This window comes from Heptranchias perlo, chromosome 6 (assembly GCF_035084215.1).
Source record: "Heptranchias perlo isolate sHepPer1 chromosome 6, sHepPer1.hap1, whole genome shotgun sequence".
NCBI lineage: Eukaryota > Metazoa > Chordata > Chondrichthyes > Hexanchiformes > Hexanchidae > Heptranchias > Heptranchias perlo.
The window spans coordinates 33780232-33799893 of NC_090330.1; the positions used below are offsets into that span (position 1 = coordinate 33780232).

The window sequence follows — 19662 nt, forward strand, 5'->3', positions numbered from 1 at the left end:
GACTCAACAGACCACTCCATTCCAAAGAGGTTATGGTTCAGTAAGTCGGCATTTCAGGAACTCTGTGTTCTGTTGCAACCAGACCTCCAAACATCCTCTTGCACACCCACTGCTCACTATATTCAGGTTAAAGTCACCACAGTCCTCAAATTCTGTCAGAGTATTTTCAGGCTACAAGTGCTGACTTCTGCAATGTTACTCAATTTGCAGCCTTTTTGCTGCATATGTCATGTTACTGACATGTTTTTCAACGGAGAACATTTCAATTTATAACCTTTGGCATATTAGCCCAGGAAAGACTTTAAACTTATATCACGGTGTAGCATTTTCCATGGTGCAAGGTGTTATAGAATGCACTCATGCAATACAGGCCTTGCATCAAAATCCCCAGAACTTTCTAAATCACAAGGGATTCCAGTCTCTTATGGTGCAGTTGGTGTCTGACCAGCAGCATAAGATCTTACATATTAGTGCCAAACTTTTAAGAAGCTGTCATGATCCTTTCATCCTCAAGAATACCAGCATCACTCCTTTATTCCAAGGAGAAGAAGAATGATCTGGCTGGCCACTTGGTGACAAGGGCGAACCCCTTGCTGGCCTGGCTAATGAACCCTGCCTGTATCTCCTCCACTGATGTGGAAGAAGCTATAACGAGACCAGTGCCAGGTCTCGTATCACTGTGGAGCACACCATAGGCATTCTATAGGCACACTTCTGCTGCTTCCGTAGATTGGGGGGAGCATTGTAGTACAAGCCAGCCATAGGTCGACCCCTGAGATCTGAAACAAAAACAGGAAATGCTGGAAACTCTCAGAAGGTGAGGCAACATCTGTGAAGAGAACAGAGGAGTTAACATTTCAGATGTGGACTCTTTGTCAAAACTCCTGAGATCTGAGTCCTTAGGCTCTGGGCCCTGGGGGTGACTTTTGTGGTACCTCCACTCTCCACCATCAGCATCCACTGTAATTCCACTGGCACCTCCATGGTTTGTGACTCATCCAGTGACAAACTTTCATGGCAACTATCTAGATCCCCCTGATGGATTTCGGTGGGCTGGTGAATAAGAGAGAAAGGGTAGATGATAAAGGAATTGTCAGTGCAGAAGTGGAACGACACTGCCCGTTTCCAATTTCTTCCACCTCGTCGTCCTCTTCCTCCTTCCCCTTTCTCTTCCTCCTCCGTGTGTGTAACCATTCTAAGGGGAAACAAAGCAAAAGATTTTAGAGATGTAGGCTGTTTACTGGAAGTCTTATCAGGTGCATTTGTATGAGGCAAATTACATTGCTTACATGGATGCTCTGGTCCACAAACCATGATAACGGCAAGTATCTGACAGGTTTGACAAACCTGCAGCTGCCACAGGCTTGTAAGCAAGTTGGATGTGAATAAGAAAACTCAGATAGGAGTTGAGCAGAATACCAAGATTCAAGAGAATGGCCCAGCTTTACTGATATTTAGCTGGAGGGAGTTAATTTGGCTCAGATTTGGGACCAAGCTTACACCTCTGTACCATACAGGGATGCTACCATTCTTCTGACCATAAGAAATAGGTGCAGGAGTAGGCCATTTGGCACCTCGAGCCTGCTCCGCCATTCAATAAGATCATGACTGATCTTCGTCCTCAACTCCACTTTCCCGCCCAATCCCCATATCCCTTGATTCCCTTAGAGTCTAAAAATCTAATGATCTCATTCTTGAATTTTTAAAAATTTGTTCATGGGATGTGGGCATCGCTGGCGAGGCCAGCATTTATTGCCCTTGAGAAGGTGGTGGTGAGCCGCCTTCTTGAACCGCTGCAGTCCATGTGGTGAAGGTTCTCCCACAGTTCTGTTAGGAAGGGAGTTCCAGGATTTTGACCCAGCGACGATGAAGGAACGGCGATATATTTCCAAGTTGGGATGGTGTGTGACTTGGAGGGGAACATGTGCAGGTGGTGTTGTTCCCATGTGCCTGCTGCTCTTGTCCTTCTAGGTACTAGAGGTCGTGGGTTTGGGAGGTGCTGTCGTAGAAGCCTTGTCGAGTTGCTGCAGTGCATCCTGTGGATGGTACACACTGCAGCCACGGTGCGCCGGTGGTGAAGGGAGTGAATGTTTAGGGTGGTGGATGGGGTGCCAATCAAGCGGGCTGCTTTGTCCTGGATGGTGTCAAGCTTCTTGAGTGTTGTTGGAGCTGCACTCATCCAGGCAAGTGGAGAGTATTCCATCACACTCCCGACTTGTGCCTTGTAGATGGTAGAAAGGCTTTGAGGAGTCAGGAGGTGAGTCACTCGCCACAGAATACCCAGCCGCTGACTTGCTGTAGTAGCCACAGTATTTATATGTTGGTCCAGTTAAGTTTCTGGTCAATGGTGACCCCCAGGATGTTGATGGTGGGGGATTCGGCGATGGTAATGCCGTTGAATGTCAAAGGGAGATGGTTAGACACTTGTTTGTTGGAGATGGTCATTGCCTGGCACTTTTCTGGCGCGAATGTTACTTGCCACTTATCAACCCAAGCCTGGATGTTGTCCAGGTCTTGCTGCACGTGGGCACGGACTGCTTCATTATCTGAGGGGTTGCGAATGGAACTGAACACTGTGCAATCATCAGCGAACATCCCCATTTCTGACCTTATGATGGAGGGAAGGTCATTGATGAAGCAGCTGAAGATGGTTGGGCCTAGGACACTGCCCTGAGGAACTCCTGCAGCAATGTCCTGGGGCTGAGATGATTGGCCTCCAACAACCACTACCATTTTCCTTTGTGGTAGATATGACTCCAGCCACTGGAGAGTTTTCCCCCTGATTCCCATTGACTTCAATTTTACTAGGGCTTCTTGGTGCCACATTCGGTCAAATGCTGCCTTGATGCCAAAGGCAGTCACTCTTACCTCACCTCTGGAATTCAGCTCTTTTGTCCATGTTTGGACCAAGGCTGTAATGAGGTCTGGAGCCGAGCGGTCCTGGCGGAACCCAAACTGAGCATCGGTGAGCAGGTTATTGGTGAGTAAGTGCCACTTGATAGCATTGTCGATGACACCTTCCATCACTTTGCTGATGATTGAGAGTAGACTGATTGGGCGGACTGTATTTGTCCTGCTTTTTGTGGACAGGACATACCTGGGAAATTTTCCACATTGTCGGGTAGATGCCAGTGTTGTAGCTGTACTGGAACAGTTTGGCTAGAGGTGCAGCTAGTTCTGGAGCACAAGTCTTCAGCACTACAGCCGGGATGTTGTAGGGGCCCATTGCCTTTGCTGTATCCAGTGCACTCAGCCGTTTCTTGATATCAGGTGGAGTGAATCGAATTGGCTGAAGACTGGCTTCTGTGATGTGGGGATATTGGGAGGGGGCCGAGATGGATCATCCACTCGGCACTTCTGGCTGAAGATGGTTGCAAATGCTTCAGCCTTGTCTTTTGCACTCACATGCTGGATTCTGCCATCGTTGAGGATGGGGATGTTTACAGAGCCTCCTCCACCACCATTCACGACTGGATGTGGCAGGACTGCAGAGCTTTGATCTGATCCGTTGGTTGTGGAATTGCTTAGCTCTGTCTATAGCGTGTTGCTTCTTGAATATACTGAACAACTCAGCATCCGCAGCCCTCTATGGTAGAGAATTCCAAAGATTCACAACCCTCTGAGTGAAGAAATTCCTCCTCATCTCAGTCCTAAACGTCCGATCCCTTATCCTGAGACTATGCGCCCTAATTCTAAACTCTCCAACCAGGAGAAACAGCCTCTCAGCATCTACCCTGTTAAGCCCTTTCAGAATCTTATATGTTTCAATGAGATCACCTCTCATTCTTCTAAACTTCAGAAAATATAGGCCCATTCTACTCAATCTCTCCTCATAGAACAACGCTCTCATCCCAGGAATCAATCAATTCTGAATAACTATTGCGTTAATGTATTCTAAGTAATGATGTTTAATAAATGGAAAGAAACATAAACGAAAAGCTTTGTTTATGATATTACCAAATTGAGGTAAAATGTTTATTAGGCCACCACTGTATTGTCCAAGCCTTATGCCCTTTTATTTTAATTTAGTACATAAGTCCTAGAAATTACCTAATTTTTGATGAAACCTAATTGTACAGTTGAACATAATTGTGGTACATATGTTTAATGTTGCAGAATTACACAATTTTTATTTTAAAAGTGTATTTTATTTATGGATCAAATTGATAGCCTTTGCTGTGGCTCACATTGATCATCCTTACTTTGGCTTAAATAGATGATCCTTGCATTGGGTTACTGCAAGAAAGCCAACTTCACTGAAGTGTTTATGCGCTGAAAGATTATTGTTAAACTCACAAATATATTTCTGGCTTCAATCAGTTGTTATCATCTACCTGTCAAGAGCTCATCATTTTAATGAGTCCTGTGGGGCAAAAACAGTTGTGAGATCCCACAGCTCTGAATTGTATCTTACTAACTGCTCTTTCATTTGGGATTGTGTGTTGTGTAATGTTCAGTATTAAAGTGAGATGACCAACAAATGTCATTCCTATCCTTTTAATTTTTTTTTCATTTGTATTTTGCCAACAAGGCAACTGCATCTGATTTTTTTTTGTTGCAAGTCCAAGAAGTATGAGAGTGAGAAACAAAGGAGTGGAATTTGGTGATTAAAAATTGGATAACAGAAACAATGCAGGAGACTTAAGGAGAGACACTGATGGTAAAGTACACACAGTATATGATTTTACAAATTTACAGAAAGCATAGGAAAAAGGAAGAGATGTTGGGAAGGATTAATGATGAGAACTTTTAAACAACAGATGGATTGGACATAAATGTAATATTCTAGTTACTGAAGTTCACACTATTAGACAGTAAAGTACTGCACACTGAAACCACACTCTCATTATCTGCTTTGGTGTCTTCAGCACTTTGATTACGTTCCAAGTACTTAATCCTCAAAATGTGTTTTTTTTTAAATAGCAGTTTCAGGCCTTGTGAAGGCGCATCTGGGATTTACACACAAGAAGTTCCTGATGCCAACACTTAGATAAGACACTTTCCCAGCACCGATTGAGAGATAGAAAATGGGTGGGAAAGTTGCTGCAAGCTATTATTCTTGAACCTTTGAGCGGCTGTAAGTGTGCCACTGGCTCAGGTTGAGGACCAAGTCTCTGTCCTGTTCTTTTAGCTTGGAAATAGGTGATTGAAGGGCACTGACAGAGGGGAGAGAAATAAGTTAAAAGTGTAATATTTACTCTCTTTCCCCCCCTCCCCCCAACTGTTTTCAGAACTAAATTTGAAAGCTATGATGGAAGGGAGAAAAAATATTGGACATAAAGAAACTAATGTCATTTGGAAGCTTGTGAGTTTTTGCCAATGGTTGATTTGACAGAATTAGAAAGTAGCCCCTGGCATGTTGACAGTTGCAAAACTTGCCGATTAAAATGATAATTGTGCAAATTATTAGTGATCAGCAACAAAATAAATATTTTAGTTTGCATACTGTCTAATGCATACTTAAAATTGTGACACATGGGTTTTGGGTTTTTACAAACTTTGAGTTTCTACTGCCGCAAAATTAATTTTGCCTGGGAGCACTTGGCTTCAATAAACAAAGTATTGTGAGTCAATTTTTAAAAAAATGTTTTCAAGTTGGTGCCAAACCATATGGAGACCTTCTCAGGTTACTTCGAGTTGAGCTAGTAACAACTGGATAATTTTTTTTTGACTTTATTTGAATCACTTCCCTGGTCATAAGAGTTAATTGGAGACCTGTGCATAGGCCTTTGCCAGCCTATCATAAGAACATAAGAAATAGGAGCAGGAGAAGGCTATCCAGCCCCTCGAGCCTGCTCCGCCATTCAACAAGATCATTGCTGATCTTCTACCACAACACCACTTTCCTGCACCATCCCCATATCCCTTGATGCCTTTAATATCTAGAAATCTATCGATCTCCAGAATATGTGCAAAAGACGTCCTGGGAGACTGACTCTTCATGATTTTATCATCCCCCAGTACCCGGCATCTGCAAAGTTACAAAGATGAGATCAAGAACTTGCCACGTGGTAATTGTGGGTACAGACCCACATCCTACTTCTCTTCACATCAGTGCTTCAATCCAATTTTGTCCCTGGATGATGAACTGTAGATGCCAACTCATAAACAATATCACCACATTCCTAAATTGGTGGCTAATTAGGGCAGGTCACTCCGATGGCATAAGTCTCTTCTTTAACCGTGTGATGACTTCTATGATATTTCTACACCAAAATCTTTACAATTGGTTGTAATCTTCCAGAATTCACTAGATTCTGGAAAGGTCCCAGCGGATTGGAAAACCGCAAACGATCACCACTATTCAAGAAGGGAGTGAGACAGAAAGCAGGTAACTATAGACCAGTTAGCCTAACATCTGTCATTGGGAAAATGCTAGAATCCATTATTAAGGAAGTAGTAGCAAGTCATTTGGAGACTCATAATACAATCAAGGAGAGTCAGTGGCACAATCTGTAACCTCATGGCCCGGCATATTCCTCACTCTACCATTACCAACAAGCCAGGGGATCAACCCTGGTTCAATGAGGAGTGTAGAAGAGCATGCCAGGAGCAGCACCAGGCATACCTAAAAATTAGGTGCCAACCTGGTGAAGCTACGACTCAGGACTACATGCATGCTAAACAGCAGAAGCAACATGCTATAGACAGAGCTAAGCGATTCACAACCAACGGATCAGATCAAAGCTCTGCAGTCCTGCCACATCCAGTCGTGAATGATGGTGGACAATTAAACAACTAACGGGAGGAGGAGGCTCTGCAAGCATCCCCATCCTCAACGATGGCAGAGTCCAGCACGTGAGTGCAAAAGACAAGGCTGAAGCGTTTGCAACCATCTTCAGCCAGAAGTGCCGAGTGGATGATCCATCCTGGCCTCCTCCCGATATCCCCACCATCACAGAAGCCAGTCTTAAGCCAATTCGATTCACTCCACGTGATATCAAGAAACGGCTGAGTGCACTGGATACAGCAAAGGCTATGGGACCCGACAACATCCCAGCTGTAGTGCTGAAGACTTGTGCTCCAGAACTAGCTGCACCTCTAGCCAAACTGTTCCAGTACAGCTACAACACTGGCATCTAGCCGACAATGTGGAAAATTTCCCAGGTATGTCCTGTCCACAAAAAGCAGGACAAATCCAATCCGGCCAATTACCGCCCCATCAGTCTACTCTCAATCATCAGCAAAGTGATGGAAGATGTCGTTGACAGTGCTATCAAGCGGCACTTACTCACCAGTAACCTGCTCACCGATGCTCAGTTTGGGTTCCGCCAGGACCACTTGGCTCCAGACCACATTACAGCCTTGGTCCAAACATGACATCAAGGCAGCATTTGACCGAGTGTGGCACCAAGGAGCCCTAGTAAAATTGAAGTCAATGGGAATCAGGGGGAAAACTTTCCAGTGGCTGGAGTCATACCTAGCACAAAGGAAAATGGTAGTGGTTGTTGGAGGCCAATCATCTCAGCCCCAGGACATTGCTGCAGGAGTTCCTCAGGGCAGTGTCCTAGGCCCAACCATCTTCAGCTGCTTCATCAATGACCTTCCCTCCATTATAAGGTCAGAAATGGGGATGTTCACTGATGATTGCACAGTGTTCAGTTCCATTCGCAACCCCTCAAATAATGAAGCAGTCCGAGCCCGCATGCAGCAAGACCTGGACAACATCCATGCTTGGGCTCATAAGTGGCAAGTAACATTCGCGGCAGATAGTGCCAGGCAATGACCATCTCCAACAAGAGAGAGTCTAACCACCTCCCCTTGACATTCAACGGCATTACCATCGCCGAATCCCCCACCATCAACATCCTGGGGGTCACCATTGACCAGAAACTTAACTGGACCAGCCATATAAATACTGTGGCTACGTGAGCAGGTCAGAGGCTGGGTATTCTGCGTCGAGTGACTCACCTCCTGACTGCCCAAATCCTTTCCACCATCTACAAGGCACAAGTCAGGAGTGTGATGGAATACTCTCCACTTGCTTGGATGAGTGCAGCTCCAACAACACTCAAGAAGCTCGACACCATCAAAGATAAAGCAGCCCGCTTGATTGGCACCCCATCCACCACCCTAAACATTCACTCCCTTCACCACCGGCGCACCGTGGCTGCAGTGTGTACCATCCACAGGATGCACTGCAGCAACTCGCCAAGGCTTCTTCGACAGCACCTCCCAAACCTGCGTCCTCTACCGTCTAGACGGACAAGAGCAGCAGGCACATGGGAACAACACCACCTGCACGTTCCCCTCCAAATCACACACCATCCCGACTTGGAAATATATCGCCGTTCCTCCATCGTCGCTGGGTCAAAATCCTGGAACTCCCTTCCTAACAGCACTGTGGGAGAACCGTCACCACACGGACTGCAGCGGTTCAAGAAGGCGGCTCACCACCACCTTCTCAAGGGCAATTATGGATGGGCAATAAATGCCGGCCTCACCAGCGACGCCCACATTCCATGAATGAATAAAATGTCTGACAAATTTATTAGAGTTCTTTGAGGAAGTAACAGGCAGGATGGATAAAGGGGAACCAATGGATGCAGTATATTTGGATTTCCATAAGGCATTCGATAAGTTGCCACATAAAAGGTTACTGCACAAGATAAGAGCTCATGGTGTTGGGGGTAATATACTGGCATGGATAGAGGATTGGCTAACTAACAGAAAACAAAGAATCAGGATAAAAGGCTCATTTTCAAAATGGCAATCTGTAACTAGTGGGGTGCCGCAGGGATCAGTGCTGGGGCCTCAACTATTTACAATATATATCAATGACTTGGATGAAGGAACAGAGTGTATTGTGCCAAATTTGCTGATGATACAAAGATAGGTGGAAAAGCAAGTTGCGATGAGGACACAAAATGTCTGCAAAGGGATATTGACAGGTTAAGCGAATGAGCAAAAATTTAGCAGAAGGAATATAATGTGGGAAAATGTGAAGTCATCCACTTTGGGAGGAAAAATAAAAAAGCAAAATATTATTTGAAAGGAGAAATACTACAAAATGCTGCGGTACACAGGGATCTGGGTGTCCTCGTACATGAAACACAAAAAGTCAACATGCAGGTGTAGCAGGTAATAGAATCCGGAAGGCAAACGGAATATTGGCCTTTATTTCTCGGGGGATGGAGTATAAAAGTAGGGAAGTCATGCTACAACTGTACAGGGTGCTGGTGAGACCACACCTGGAGTACTGCGTACAGTTCTGGTGCCCTTATTTAAGGAAGGACATACTTGCATTGGAGGCAGTTCAGAAACATAAAATTCTGAGGGGACTCGATACGGTAGATGCTGAGAGGATGTTACCCCTCATGGGGGAATCTAAAACTAGAGGGCATAGTCTCAGAATAAGGAGTCGCCCGTTTAAGACGGAAATGAGGAGGAATTTCTTCTCCCGGAGGGTCATGATTCTTTGGAATTCTTTACCCCAAAAAGCTGTGGATTCTGAGCCATTTTTGGGGTAAAGAATTCCAAAGATTCATGACCCTCCGGGAGAAGAAATTCCTCCTCATTTCTGTCTTAAACGGGCGACCCTTATTCTGAGACTATGCCCTCTAGTTTTACCCCAAAAAGCTGTGGATTCTGAGTCATTGAATACATTCAAGACTGTGTTAGACAAATTCTTGATCAGCAAGGGAGTCAAAGGATATGGGGAAAAGGCAGGAAAGTGGAGTTGAGGTAAAAATCAGATCAGCCATGGTCTCATTAAATGGCGGAGGAGGCTCGAAGGGCCAAATGGCCTACTCCTGCTGCTATCTCTTTTGGTCTTATCTACTTTAAAAAAAACTTTGCTTAACAGTTCTGTACATTTTCCTAATTTTGCTTTATAACCATCATTAGTTTCACTAATCAGAACATATCCTGATGTGTTTACGGCTGGCAATAGGAGTATAAATGGGAGTACTTCCTGTAAGCATATAAGAAGCAATAATGCAAGTATATTGAGATTTGCTAGCTTAGATATGATATGATCAGAGACAGCTCATGTAATATATAGTAAGTGTATGGCTTCTAATCAGAAAGCAGCTTAATATATATGCATAGTCTCACCTGCTGATTAAATGAACACAGTTGAAATTTCATAATTGCAAGGATGTCTTGTCTTGACATGTGCTCAAGAACAAACTGAGAAGATGGTACATGCAAACATAATGTAAATAAATGGCACTTTCTCCCATGCAGGAGAAATCCTTTAATTTGAACATATTACATTAATTTTCCTAGGTTGAAAATGTTGCTGGTAGTGGATAGATGAGCTAGCTGTCGGTAATTTTTGCCAAATTTTGAAAATGTAAATTGGTGGTGGCTTGTAAGTGTCAAGTACTGGTGTAATGAACATCTAGTGGTAGTCTATATTTACCTCAGGCGTCCGACAAAGATCTATCCTTGGCGCCCTCCTATTTCTCATCTCCATGCTGCCCCTCGACGATATCATCCGAAGACCAGATGTCAGGTTCCACATGTACGCTGACGACACCCAGCACTACCGCTCCACCCCCTATCTCGACCTCTCCACATCCTTTGTGTTGTCACATTGCTTGTCTGACATCCAGTCCTCGATGAGTCGCAATTTCCTCCAATTAAACTTTGGGAAGACCGAAGCCATTGTCATCAGCCTCTGCCACAAACTCTGTTCCTTCACCACCAATTCCATCCCCCTCCCTGGCCCCTGTCTTAGGCTGAACTAGACTGTTTGCAACATTGGCATCCTGAGCTGAGCTTCCAACTCCATTTACACTCCATCACAAACACCACCTTCTTCCACCTCCATAATATCAGCCGTCCCCGCCCCTGCCTCAGCTCATCTGCTGCTGAATCCCTCATCCATGCTTTTGTTACCTCCAGACTCAACTATTTGAATGCTCTCTTGGCAGGCCTCCCATCTTTCACACTCCATCAATTTGAGCTCATCCAAAACTCTGCTGTCCGTATCTTAACTCTCACCAGGTGCTGCTCACTTATCACCCCTGCATTCCCTGACCTATATTGGCTCCTGGTCCACCAACGCCTCGATTTTAGAATTCACATCCTTGTGTTCAAATCCCTCTGTAACCTACTACAGCCCTCCAAGAACTCTGCATTCCTCCAACTCTGGCCTGTTGTGCATCCTCCACTTCTATTGTCCATTGTTGGTCATGCCTTCAGCCATCTAGGCCCTAAACTCTGGTATCAAGGGATATGGGGATCGGGCAGGCAAGTGGAGTTGAGGTTGAAGATCAGCCATGATCTGATTGAATGGCAGAGCAGGCTCAAGGGGCCTTATGGCCTACTCCTGCTCCTATTTCTTATGTTCTTATATTCCCTCCTTAAACCTCTCCGCCTCTCTACCTCTCCTCCTTAAGATCCTTCTTTAAACTAGCCTCTTTGACCAAGCTTTTAGCCACCTGTCCTAATGTCTCCTTTTTCGGCTCAGTGTCAATTATTGTCTGATTACACTCCTGTGAAGTGCCTTGGACGTTTAAGCTGCGATATAAATGCAAGTTATTGTTTTATATGCTGTGCTTTCGTATGGTTCTAGGTCCTGTTCCTGAAACATTAAATAGTTGAAGTGGCTGACTCTACAAGGTTAACAGAATCATGTACATGCTGTTAGCATGAAGAACTGCCTCTTCAGACCTTTAATTAGGGGAATTCCAAGGTGGCGGATTTTTTTTAATATTACCAGTAGACCTCTCATGGCATTGCTCACAAGGCAGAGGATTGATCACTTTATAACAATAGGGGTGTTCATTTCATGGAGGGCATAACTTCAGGGATACTGATTTACAGAATTTGATTAAATCAAATTTATTAGATGGAATTCTTCGATTTTTCCTGCTGCTTTGGGATTGAGTTTCACAACTCTAATCATTATTTGAAAACTGTAAACGAGTGGATTTTAATTTATACACTAGTGGATCTTGAGCGGCATTGCACATGATAAATTAGAGAATGTAGCCACTCTCTTACCTGTCACTGTTGCCTGTGTGTTGCTGTCTCTCTTTTTCTTTTTTGTTTCCGTCTCCCTCTGTCTCTCTTTTCCGCCTCAATCCTTTTTGCTTCTTTTTCTATCTTCCTGCTTCTTTCTCTCTCTTCTTTTTCTTCCATGCATCTTTTCTTTCGGGTGGGAGTTGGCGGGTGGCATGATGTTGGGTGGTGGGGCAGGGAAAGGAGCTAGCAACAGCGGCAGGCTGCATTTGGGGTGGGGGTTGTGGGGAAAATGTGGCCTTCAGTGCCCCTCTTCCCATCCCCTCCTCAATCACTTATGTTTTCCCACCCACGCTCTCATCACATTCCCTACCCCTTCACCTACCCCCAATCTCCTCCCCTTTCCTGCCAACCTCTCACTCTCATCACTACACCAACTTGCTCCACTCCTATATCCTTTCTTCCCTTCACTCCATTATCACAGATAATGCCATAAAAATGTGGACATTTTTATAATTAAAAGTGGTACTGAATTTAATATATAGATATTTGATTAAACAACTCCACTTCATAGAGGAAGAAGCAAAAAGAAGGGTTGAGGGGAAAAAAAGAAAGACAGAGAAAGAGATATCTCCACTTTATGATTAATAAATAAAGTATGAAAACCCAGTAAGTGAGCTTAGATCCTGGAATTTAATTAACGTTAATGCAATTAGTTGTAAAACATTCTTTCTTTTTGTTTTAAGGTCCAAGACCCGCTTAAAGAAAATGCCAAAGAAGCATGTGGATGTGCTACAACTCGCAAACAGCGCTTCAGACAGTTTGCCTCAATTGAGTATGAGGGTGAATTATACATGACTCCAAGAGATTTCGTGTACTCGGTAACTCTGGAAAATATGGACAGTAAGTTGAATATTTAGTGACCATTACCGGTACAACCTGGTGCGTATTCCCTAAAAGTACCTGTAGTTATAAATTTTCCTGTGTTGGCCAATCTTTATTCAAAACAATTAATTCTGCAGGCCGCATAAAGATTAAAAATAAAAGCATAAGTAATTAAAAATGTTTGTGTTTAACATACTGTGCACACTTTTTTATTGGACAGCATTCAAAATGAATGGGCAAAGACAAAGATTTGAACTTTTTTGAAAGAAAAGAAGTGTTTCAATGTTGTATGTGGTGTTTGCAGTTCTGATTGACAATAGATGAACAATCTTGCTTATAAGACTCACATTTTGTGAAATTTTAGATTACTGAAAAATTGTCATATTTGTGACTGGTCCAAATATGGAAACAATAAAGATTTTATTAGGACACCTTTGCTGTGTTGCAGATTGACCTTAAGCAGGTCGAATGTAGAAGTGGCAGTGTATGCATAGTCTGCACGTTTAAGCTTCACCCACGGCTCCTGAAGTGAAAGCCATCTCATGTAGACTTCGCCCTTATGACGTGCCAAATTGTCCTTTAGAAACGGTCTCCGTTTCAATTAGAAATTTTGAAGTAACTCAATCAACTTACATATGCCTTTTGATTTACATATTCAAGATATTAAATTATTCAAAATACAAATGTAACTCCAGTGGGATTACTCACTGTAAGTTGGAGAACATGCTGTTTATAATATTGGCCTGGTAACTAACAAATCCCCCTGCAATGTTTATCTGTATTAAAGGTGCTATATAAATGCAAATTGTTGCTGCTGTTGGAACAGGATTTCTCCCCTCTCTTCTCATCTCCCACTCAACAGAGTCTCATGTTCTCTTTATATTCCTCTTCCCTTGTCCCAAAATTAAAACGAAAATCAGGTGGTTTCTATAATGAGCGACCGATCCACATCGTCAATTTTACAGCCCCGGTAGAAAGTTGTACATCTACACCAAAGTATCTGGAAACAATAAAAAGATACCTGAACATACAAGTATTTCAAGTCCTCTTGAACTGAATGTGAGACATTGAATGAGTAACAGACTGCTTCCAAGCCAAGCAAGCTGTTTGTAAAAGTTATTATTTCAACAATATCCAACCTTTTCTTTCATTTAAATGTTTCGGTGTTTCTATTGAAATATGTCGGCTCTCAGATTATCCAGAAGTAATTTAAATAAGGATTTCCGTTGAGAATCTTAAGTTCATAAGGTTGAGGTGTTCAGTCAACAAAAATCGCTTGAGGATTTAATATTTATTTAAAGGGAAACATTTCTTGGGGCTTCTGGAGTGGGGAGGTGGGGAGTGGAGGAAGAGAACAAAAATGTTGATGTAAAGAATTCCATCTACTTTCTATATTATTTAAATTTTTTAAAAGATTCTCCTATCTGTAAGGACAATTTTTTTTGAGTTGCCAGTGGGCTGTTGGAGACCAGCGATGAAGCCAAAAGAAAGCTATTCCACTGACAGGGCACACCCAGCAAGTGGCTCACATTCCTAGCCTTGACTGCCAAACCTAGAGAACCAAAGCAATTTAAAAGTTCCATACCGACTGCACATAGTGAATATCAAAATAAATATACTCTTGCCCGAGTCTTCTTCGGAGCTCACAGGAGTCAATTTATTTGTTTGATATGCTCAATTTTTTCCCTGTTCTGTTCTTGTCTCCATTTTATTTTCTCTTCAAGGAGTAGTTTTGACAAAATAAATATAGCAAATCAAGCCCATAAAGTAAAATCTAATACTGGTTTAAATGCACCAGAAATGTTCTTTTTAACTGAATTCCTACTGCAAAGGAGGCATTGTTAATGTACCTGTTTTAACAAAATAAAAACAATTAAATAACTGAGGGACAACCTTGTGACCTCCAGTTCCCTTCTTCGCACTGCCTCAACCATGCGAAGGGGCTAATAGGGGCTCCTTGCCAGGTAATCTCTCATGGCAAAAGAACTAGAGGCGACATGAGGAAAAATAAAACAACACAGCAAGTGGCCGCAGATTCAATAATAATTTTCAAAAGGGAATTGGATAAATACTTGAAGGGGAAAAATTGCAGGGTTATGGGAAATGATCGGGGGAGTAGGACTCATTGGATAGCTCTTTCAAAGAGCCGGCACAGGCACGATGGGCCGAATGGGCTCCTCCTGTGCTGTATCATTCCATGATTCGATGTAACATCCATCAGAGACTCGATCAGAAGATACTGAAAGGAACTACAAGGATTTCGGACTTTATCTTGTTTTCAAGCAGTTTATATATTCTGTAAGTAGTAGACTCATGACTAAGGACAGAGCATGTGGAGTCAGGGAACAAGTAGCAGAATGGATAGCAAACTGGCTACAAAACAGAAAACAGAGCATAGGGTTAAAGATAGTTACACAGACTGGCAGAAGGTGGGAAGTGGTGTTCCACAGGGATCGGTGCTGGGACCACTGTTGTTCACCTTTCACATAAATGATTTGGACGCAGGAATTGGAAGTAGAATATCAAAATTTGCAGACGACACCAAATTGGGGGTATAGTTAATACTGAGGAAGACCGCGAGAAAGTATAAGAAGGCATTAACAAACGTGCAGAATGGGCATGTAAATGGCAAATGAATTTCAATATAGATAAGTGTGAGGTGGTACATTTTGGGAGGAGGAATAAAGAGGCCACAAACTCCTTGGAAAATAAGAGTCTAAATGGGGTGGAGGAGCAGAGGCATTTGGGGGTACAGATACACAAATCATTAAAAGTAGCAACGCAGGTTAACAAGCCATAAAATACAAACAAAACACTGGAGTTCATTTCTAGAGGAATAGAATTCAAAAACACAGAAGTTATGTTAAACTTATATATAACCTTGGTTAGACCACACTTGGAGTACTGTGCACAGTTCTGGTCTTGATATTACAACAAAGATAGAGAAGTACTGGAGAAAGTGCAAAAAAGATTCACAAAGATTATACCAGAAATGAGAGTCTACAGCTATCAGGAAAAAACTGAACATGCTGGGGCTCTTTACTCTAGAAAGTAGAAGACTGAGAGGTGATCTGATAGAGGTCTTAAAATTATGAAGGGGTTCGATAGGGTAGACGTAGAGAAGATGTTTCCACTTGTGGGGGAGACGAGAACTAGGGGCCATAATTATAAGATAGTCACTAATAAATCCAATAAGGAATCCAAATTGTAATCAAGTTCAGAGAGTGGTGAGAATGTGGAACTTGTTACCACATGGAGTTGTTGAGGTGAATAGCATAGGTGCATTTAAGAGGAAGCTAGATAAACACATGGGGGAGAAAGGAATAGAAGATTTGATTTTGATTATGGGACTTTCTATCTTTAATTATGTTGAGATGATAATTTTAAGAAAATATATTTTTCTTAAAGAGATTATTATTGATTTTAATTTAATGGGACTTAAAACCTTTCTATGTTCATAACCAATAATAGTAATTTAGCGGCGATGCCCTCTCCAAGCTCATCTCGGAGAGAGCATTGACCCTATTCCCACGAAACTGCAGACCACCCAACTTCCAGTCATGATTCCCATGTTGACTGACATTGTAAATGGTTCTCTCTCCACAGCTACTGCTCCCTCCCTCTCAAATCCATTGTCCAGCTGGGTGGGAATGTGCTCGTCTGGTTCCATTCTTATCTAGCCAGTCATAGCCAGAGAATCACCTGCAAGGCTTCTCTTCCCGCTCCCGCACCATTACTTCTGGAGTCCTCCAAGGATCTATCCTTGGGCCCCTCCTATTTCTCATTTAAATGCTGCCCCTCGGCGACATTCTCCGAAAACACATCAGGTTCCACATGTATGCTGACGACACCCAGCTGTACCTCACCACCAGCTCCCTCGACCCCTCCACCGTCTCTGATTTGTCACACTGCTTGTTCGACATGAGCAAAAATTTCCTCCAACTAAATATTGGGAAGACCGAAGCCATTGTCTTCAATCCCGGCCACAAACTCCATTCCCTAACCACCGACCCCATCCCTCTCCTTGGCCACTGTCTGAGGCTGAACCAGACGGTTCACAACCTTGGCCTCCTATTTGATCCTGAGATGAGCTTCCGACTATATATCCGCTCCATCACCAAGACGGCCTACTTCCACCTCCATAACATTTCGCGTCTCCAGCCCTACGTCAGCTCATCTGCTGCTGAAATCCTCATCTAAGCCTTTGTTATCTCTAGACTTGACTATTCCAATGCTCTCCTGACCGGCTCCCATCTTCCATCTTCTACAAACTTGAGCTCATCCAAAACTCTGCTGCCCGTATCCAAACTCGCATCAAGTCCCAATCACCCATCACCCCTGTGCTTGCTGACCTACACTGGCTCCCAGTCCGGGAACGCCTCAATTTTAAAGTTTTCATCCTTGTTTTCAAATCCCTCAATAGCCTCGCCCCTCCCTATCTCTGTAAACTCCTTCAGCCCAACAACACGCCGAGATCTCTGTGCTCCTCCAATTCTTGCCTGTTGTGCATCATCGATTTTAATCGCTCCACCACTATCGGCCGTGCCTTCAGCTGCCTTGGCCCTAAGCTCTGGAATTTCCTCCCACAACCTCTCTGCCTCTCTACCTCTCTCTCCTCCTTTAAAACGTTCCATAAAACCTATCTTTTGGTCAACTGCCTTAATATCTCCTTATGTGGCTCGGTGTCAAATTTTGTTTGATATCGCTCCTGTGATGCTCCTTGGGAAGTTTTATTACATTAAAGGTGCTATATAAATGCAAGCTGTTGTTGTTGTTATCACCTGTCCTCAAAAAAACTCTCAAATCCTCTGTCCTTGCAAATTACCCTAACACTTTCAACCTCCCTTTCCTCTCTGAAGTCTTTGAATGTGTAGTTACCTCCCAAATCTGTGCCCTTCTTTCCCGCAACTCAATGTTTGAATTGCTCCAATCAGGTTTCCATCGCTGCCACAGCACTGAAATAGTATTAATCAAAATCGCGAATGAAATCCTCTGTAACTGTAACCCTCCCACCTTTCTGTAGCTTTTGTCATGGTTGACCACACCATCCTCCTCCAGTGCTTCTCTGTTGTCCAGCTGAGTTGGGCTGCCCTTGCCTGGTTCCACTCTTACCTTTCTAATCGTAGCCAGAGCATATCCATTAGTGGCTTCTCTTCCCGCACCATCCAGAGACCCTCATGGATCTATCTTTGCCCCCTCCCCTTGCTCAGCTATATGCTGCCCCTTGGCGACATCATCCACGATATGGGGTCAACTTCCACATGTATACTGACGATGAGAGGGTTGCCCTAAGAGGAGAGATTGAGTAGAATGGGCCTATGCTCTTTGGAGTTTAGAAGAATGAGAGGTGATCTCATTGAAATGTATAAGATTCTGAGGGGTCTTGACAGGGTAGATGCTGAGAGGTTGTTTCCTCTGGCTGGAGAGTCTAGAATTAGGGGGCATAGTTTCAGGATAAAGGGTCAGCCATTTAAGACTGAGGTGACTGACGGTTGCAAATCTTTGGAATTCTCTATCCCAGAGGGCTGTGGATGCTCAGTCGTTGAGTATATTCAAGGCTGATTTTTGGACTCTAAGGGAATCAAGGGATACGGGGATCAAGTGGGAAAGTGGAGTTGAGGTCAAAGATCAGCCATGATCTGATTGAATGGCAGAGCAGGCTAGAGGGGCCATATGGCCTACTCCTGCTCCTATTTCTTATGTTCTTACTCAGCTCTGTTTTTCCACCACTTATCTTGACCCATCCACTGTCTCTGTGCTGTCCGGCATCCAGTCTTCTATAAGCTGCAATTTCCTCCAGTTAAATACCGGGAACACCGAAGCCATCGTCGTCAGCCTCCACCACAAACTCCGTAAACCTTGCCACCGGACACTGTCTCAGGCTGAACCATAGTTTCCACAATTTAAAATTCTGATCCTCAATCTGCCGCCTTGTGCATTGCCCCTTCCTTCGCCCCACCATTGGAGGCTGTGCCTTTAGCCGCCTATGTCCCACACTCTAGAATTGCCTCACTAAATCCCCCTGCCTCTCCACCTCCATACCCCCCATAAAGCCCACATTTTTTTAGGCTTTAAAAATTTTTTTTAAATTTTGTTGCCAATAGCTGTCAATTTAATATTAACCAAAGAAGGGAAAAGCTTTTATTATAACACTACCTATTAAAAAATAGCTTGACTGCTGTGGTTCACAAAGATGGTCACCATTTTACTTTTAGTAGTTGCATTTTAAGTAGAAACATCAGCTGATGATGTGTTTAGCAAACTTGGATATCAGATTGGTGTGCATTATTTGCTTTTGTTGCTGTCTTGGTGGTACATTTGAAACACGGTGGCCAGGGAAATTCTGGATTGTATTGAAAGATCTTTTGTTTGTAATCTTGCCAATGCAATCATTTTTCTAATATTATTGTGCCTCGTAACCAGCCATCTGTATTTTTATGGGCAAGCAAATGCATTTTTGAATTTGCATAATGAGAGTGCAGTCTCAAATAAAATATTAATGATGCATGTACTGTGTTGAAGAAAAATTTCTAAGAAACTAATTTGAAGCATTAATTTGTTTTGGTACTTTGAATAAATTCGGTAAAACTTTTTTAAAAAATAATTCCCACCATAAATTTCTTAGTTGGAAGAATTCTGATCTGCTGTAGACAGTAATGCACCTCTTAGATTGGCTACTTCAGCTTCTACTTGTGCATTGTTAGTTACAGTTTAAAAAAATAAATACCAAAATTTAGCTAATAGATGTAACATTTGAGTTTTGAGAATAGTTAATTAACTAGCTAATGAAACTTTTAACAAACTGATATCCATTTAACCATTAGTTTAACTCAGAAATTGAGAACAGATCCAGAAAATTCCAAG

At 43.1% G+C, this 19662-nt stretch overlaps 1 protein-coding gene across 2 annotated transcripts in view; it reads left to right on the forward strand.

The window, feature by feature from the left end:
• Nucleotides 1-19662, forward strand: part of micu2 (mitochondrial calcium uptake 2) — a 440913-nt gene that overhangs the window by 212538 nt on the left and 208713 nt on the right. For both annotated transcript variants that reach the window (XM_067986065.1, XM_067986066.1), the window contains exon 2: nucleotides 12660-12816. In XM_067986065.1, the coding sequence (XP_067842166.1) occupies nucleotides 12660-12816 (157 nt within the window). The remainder of the gene's footprint in view (nucleotides 1-12659; nucleotides 12817-19662) is intronic.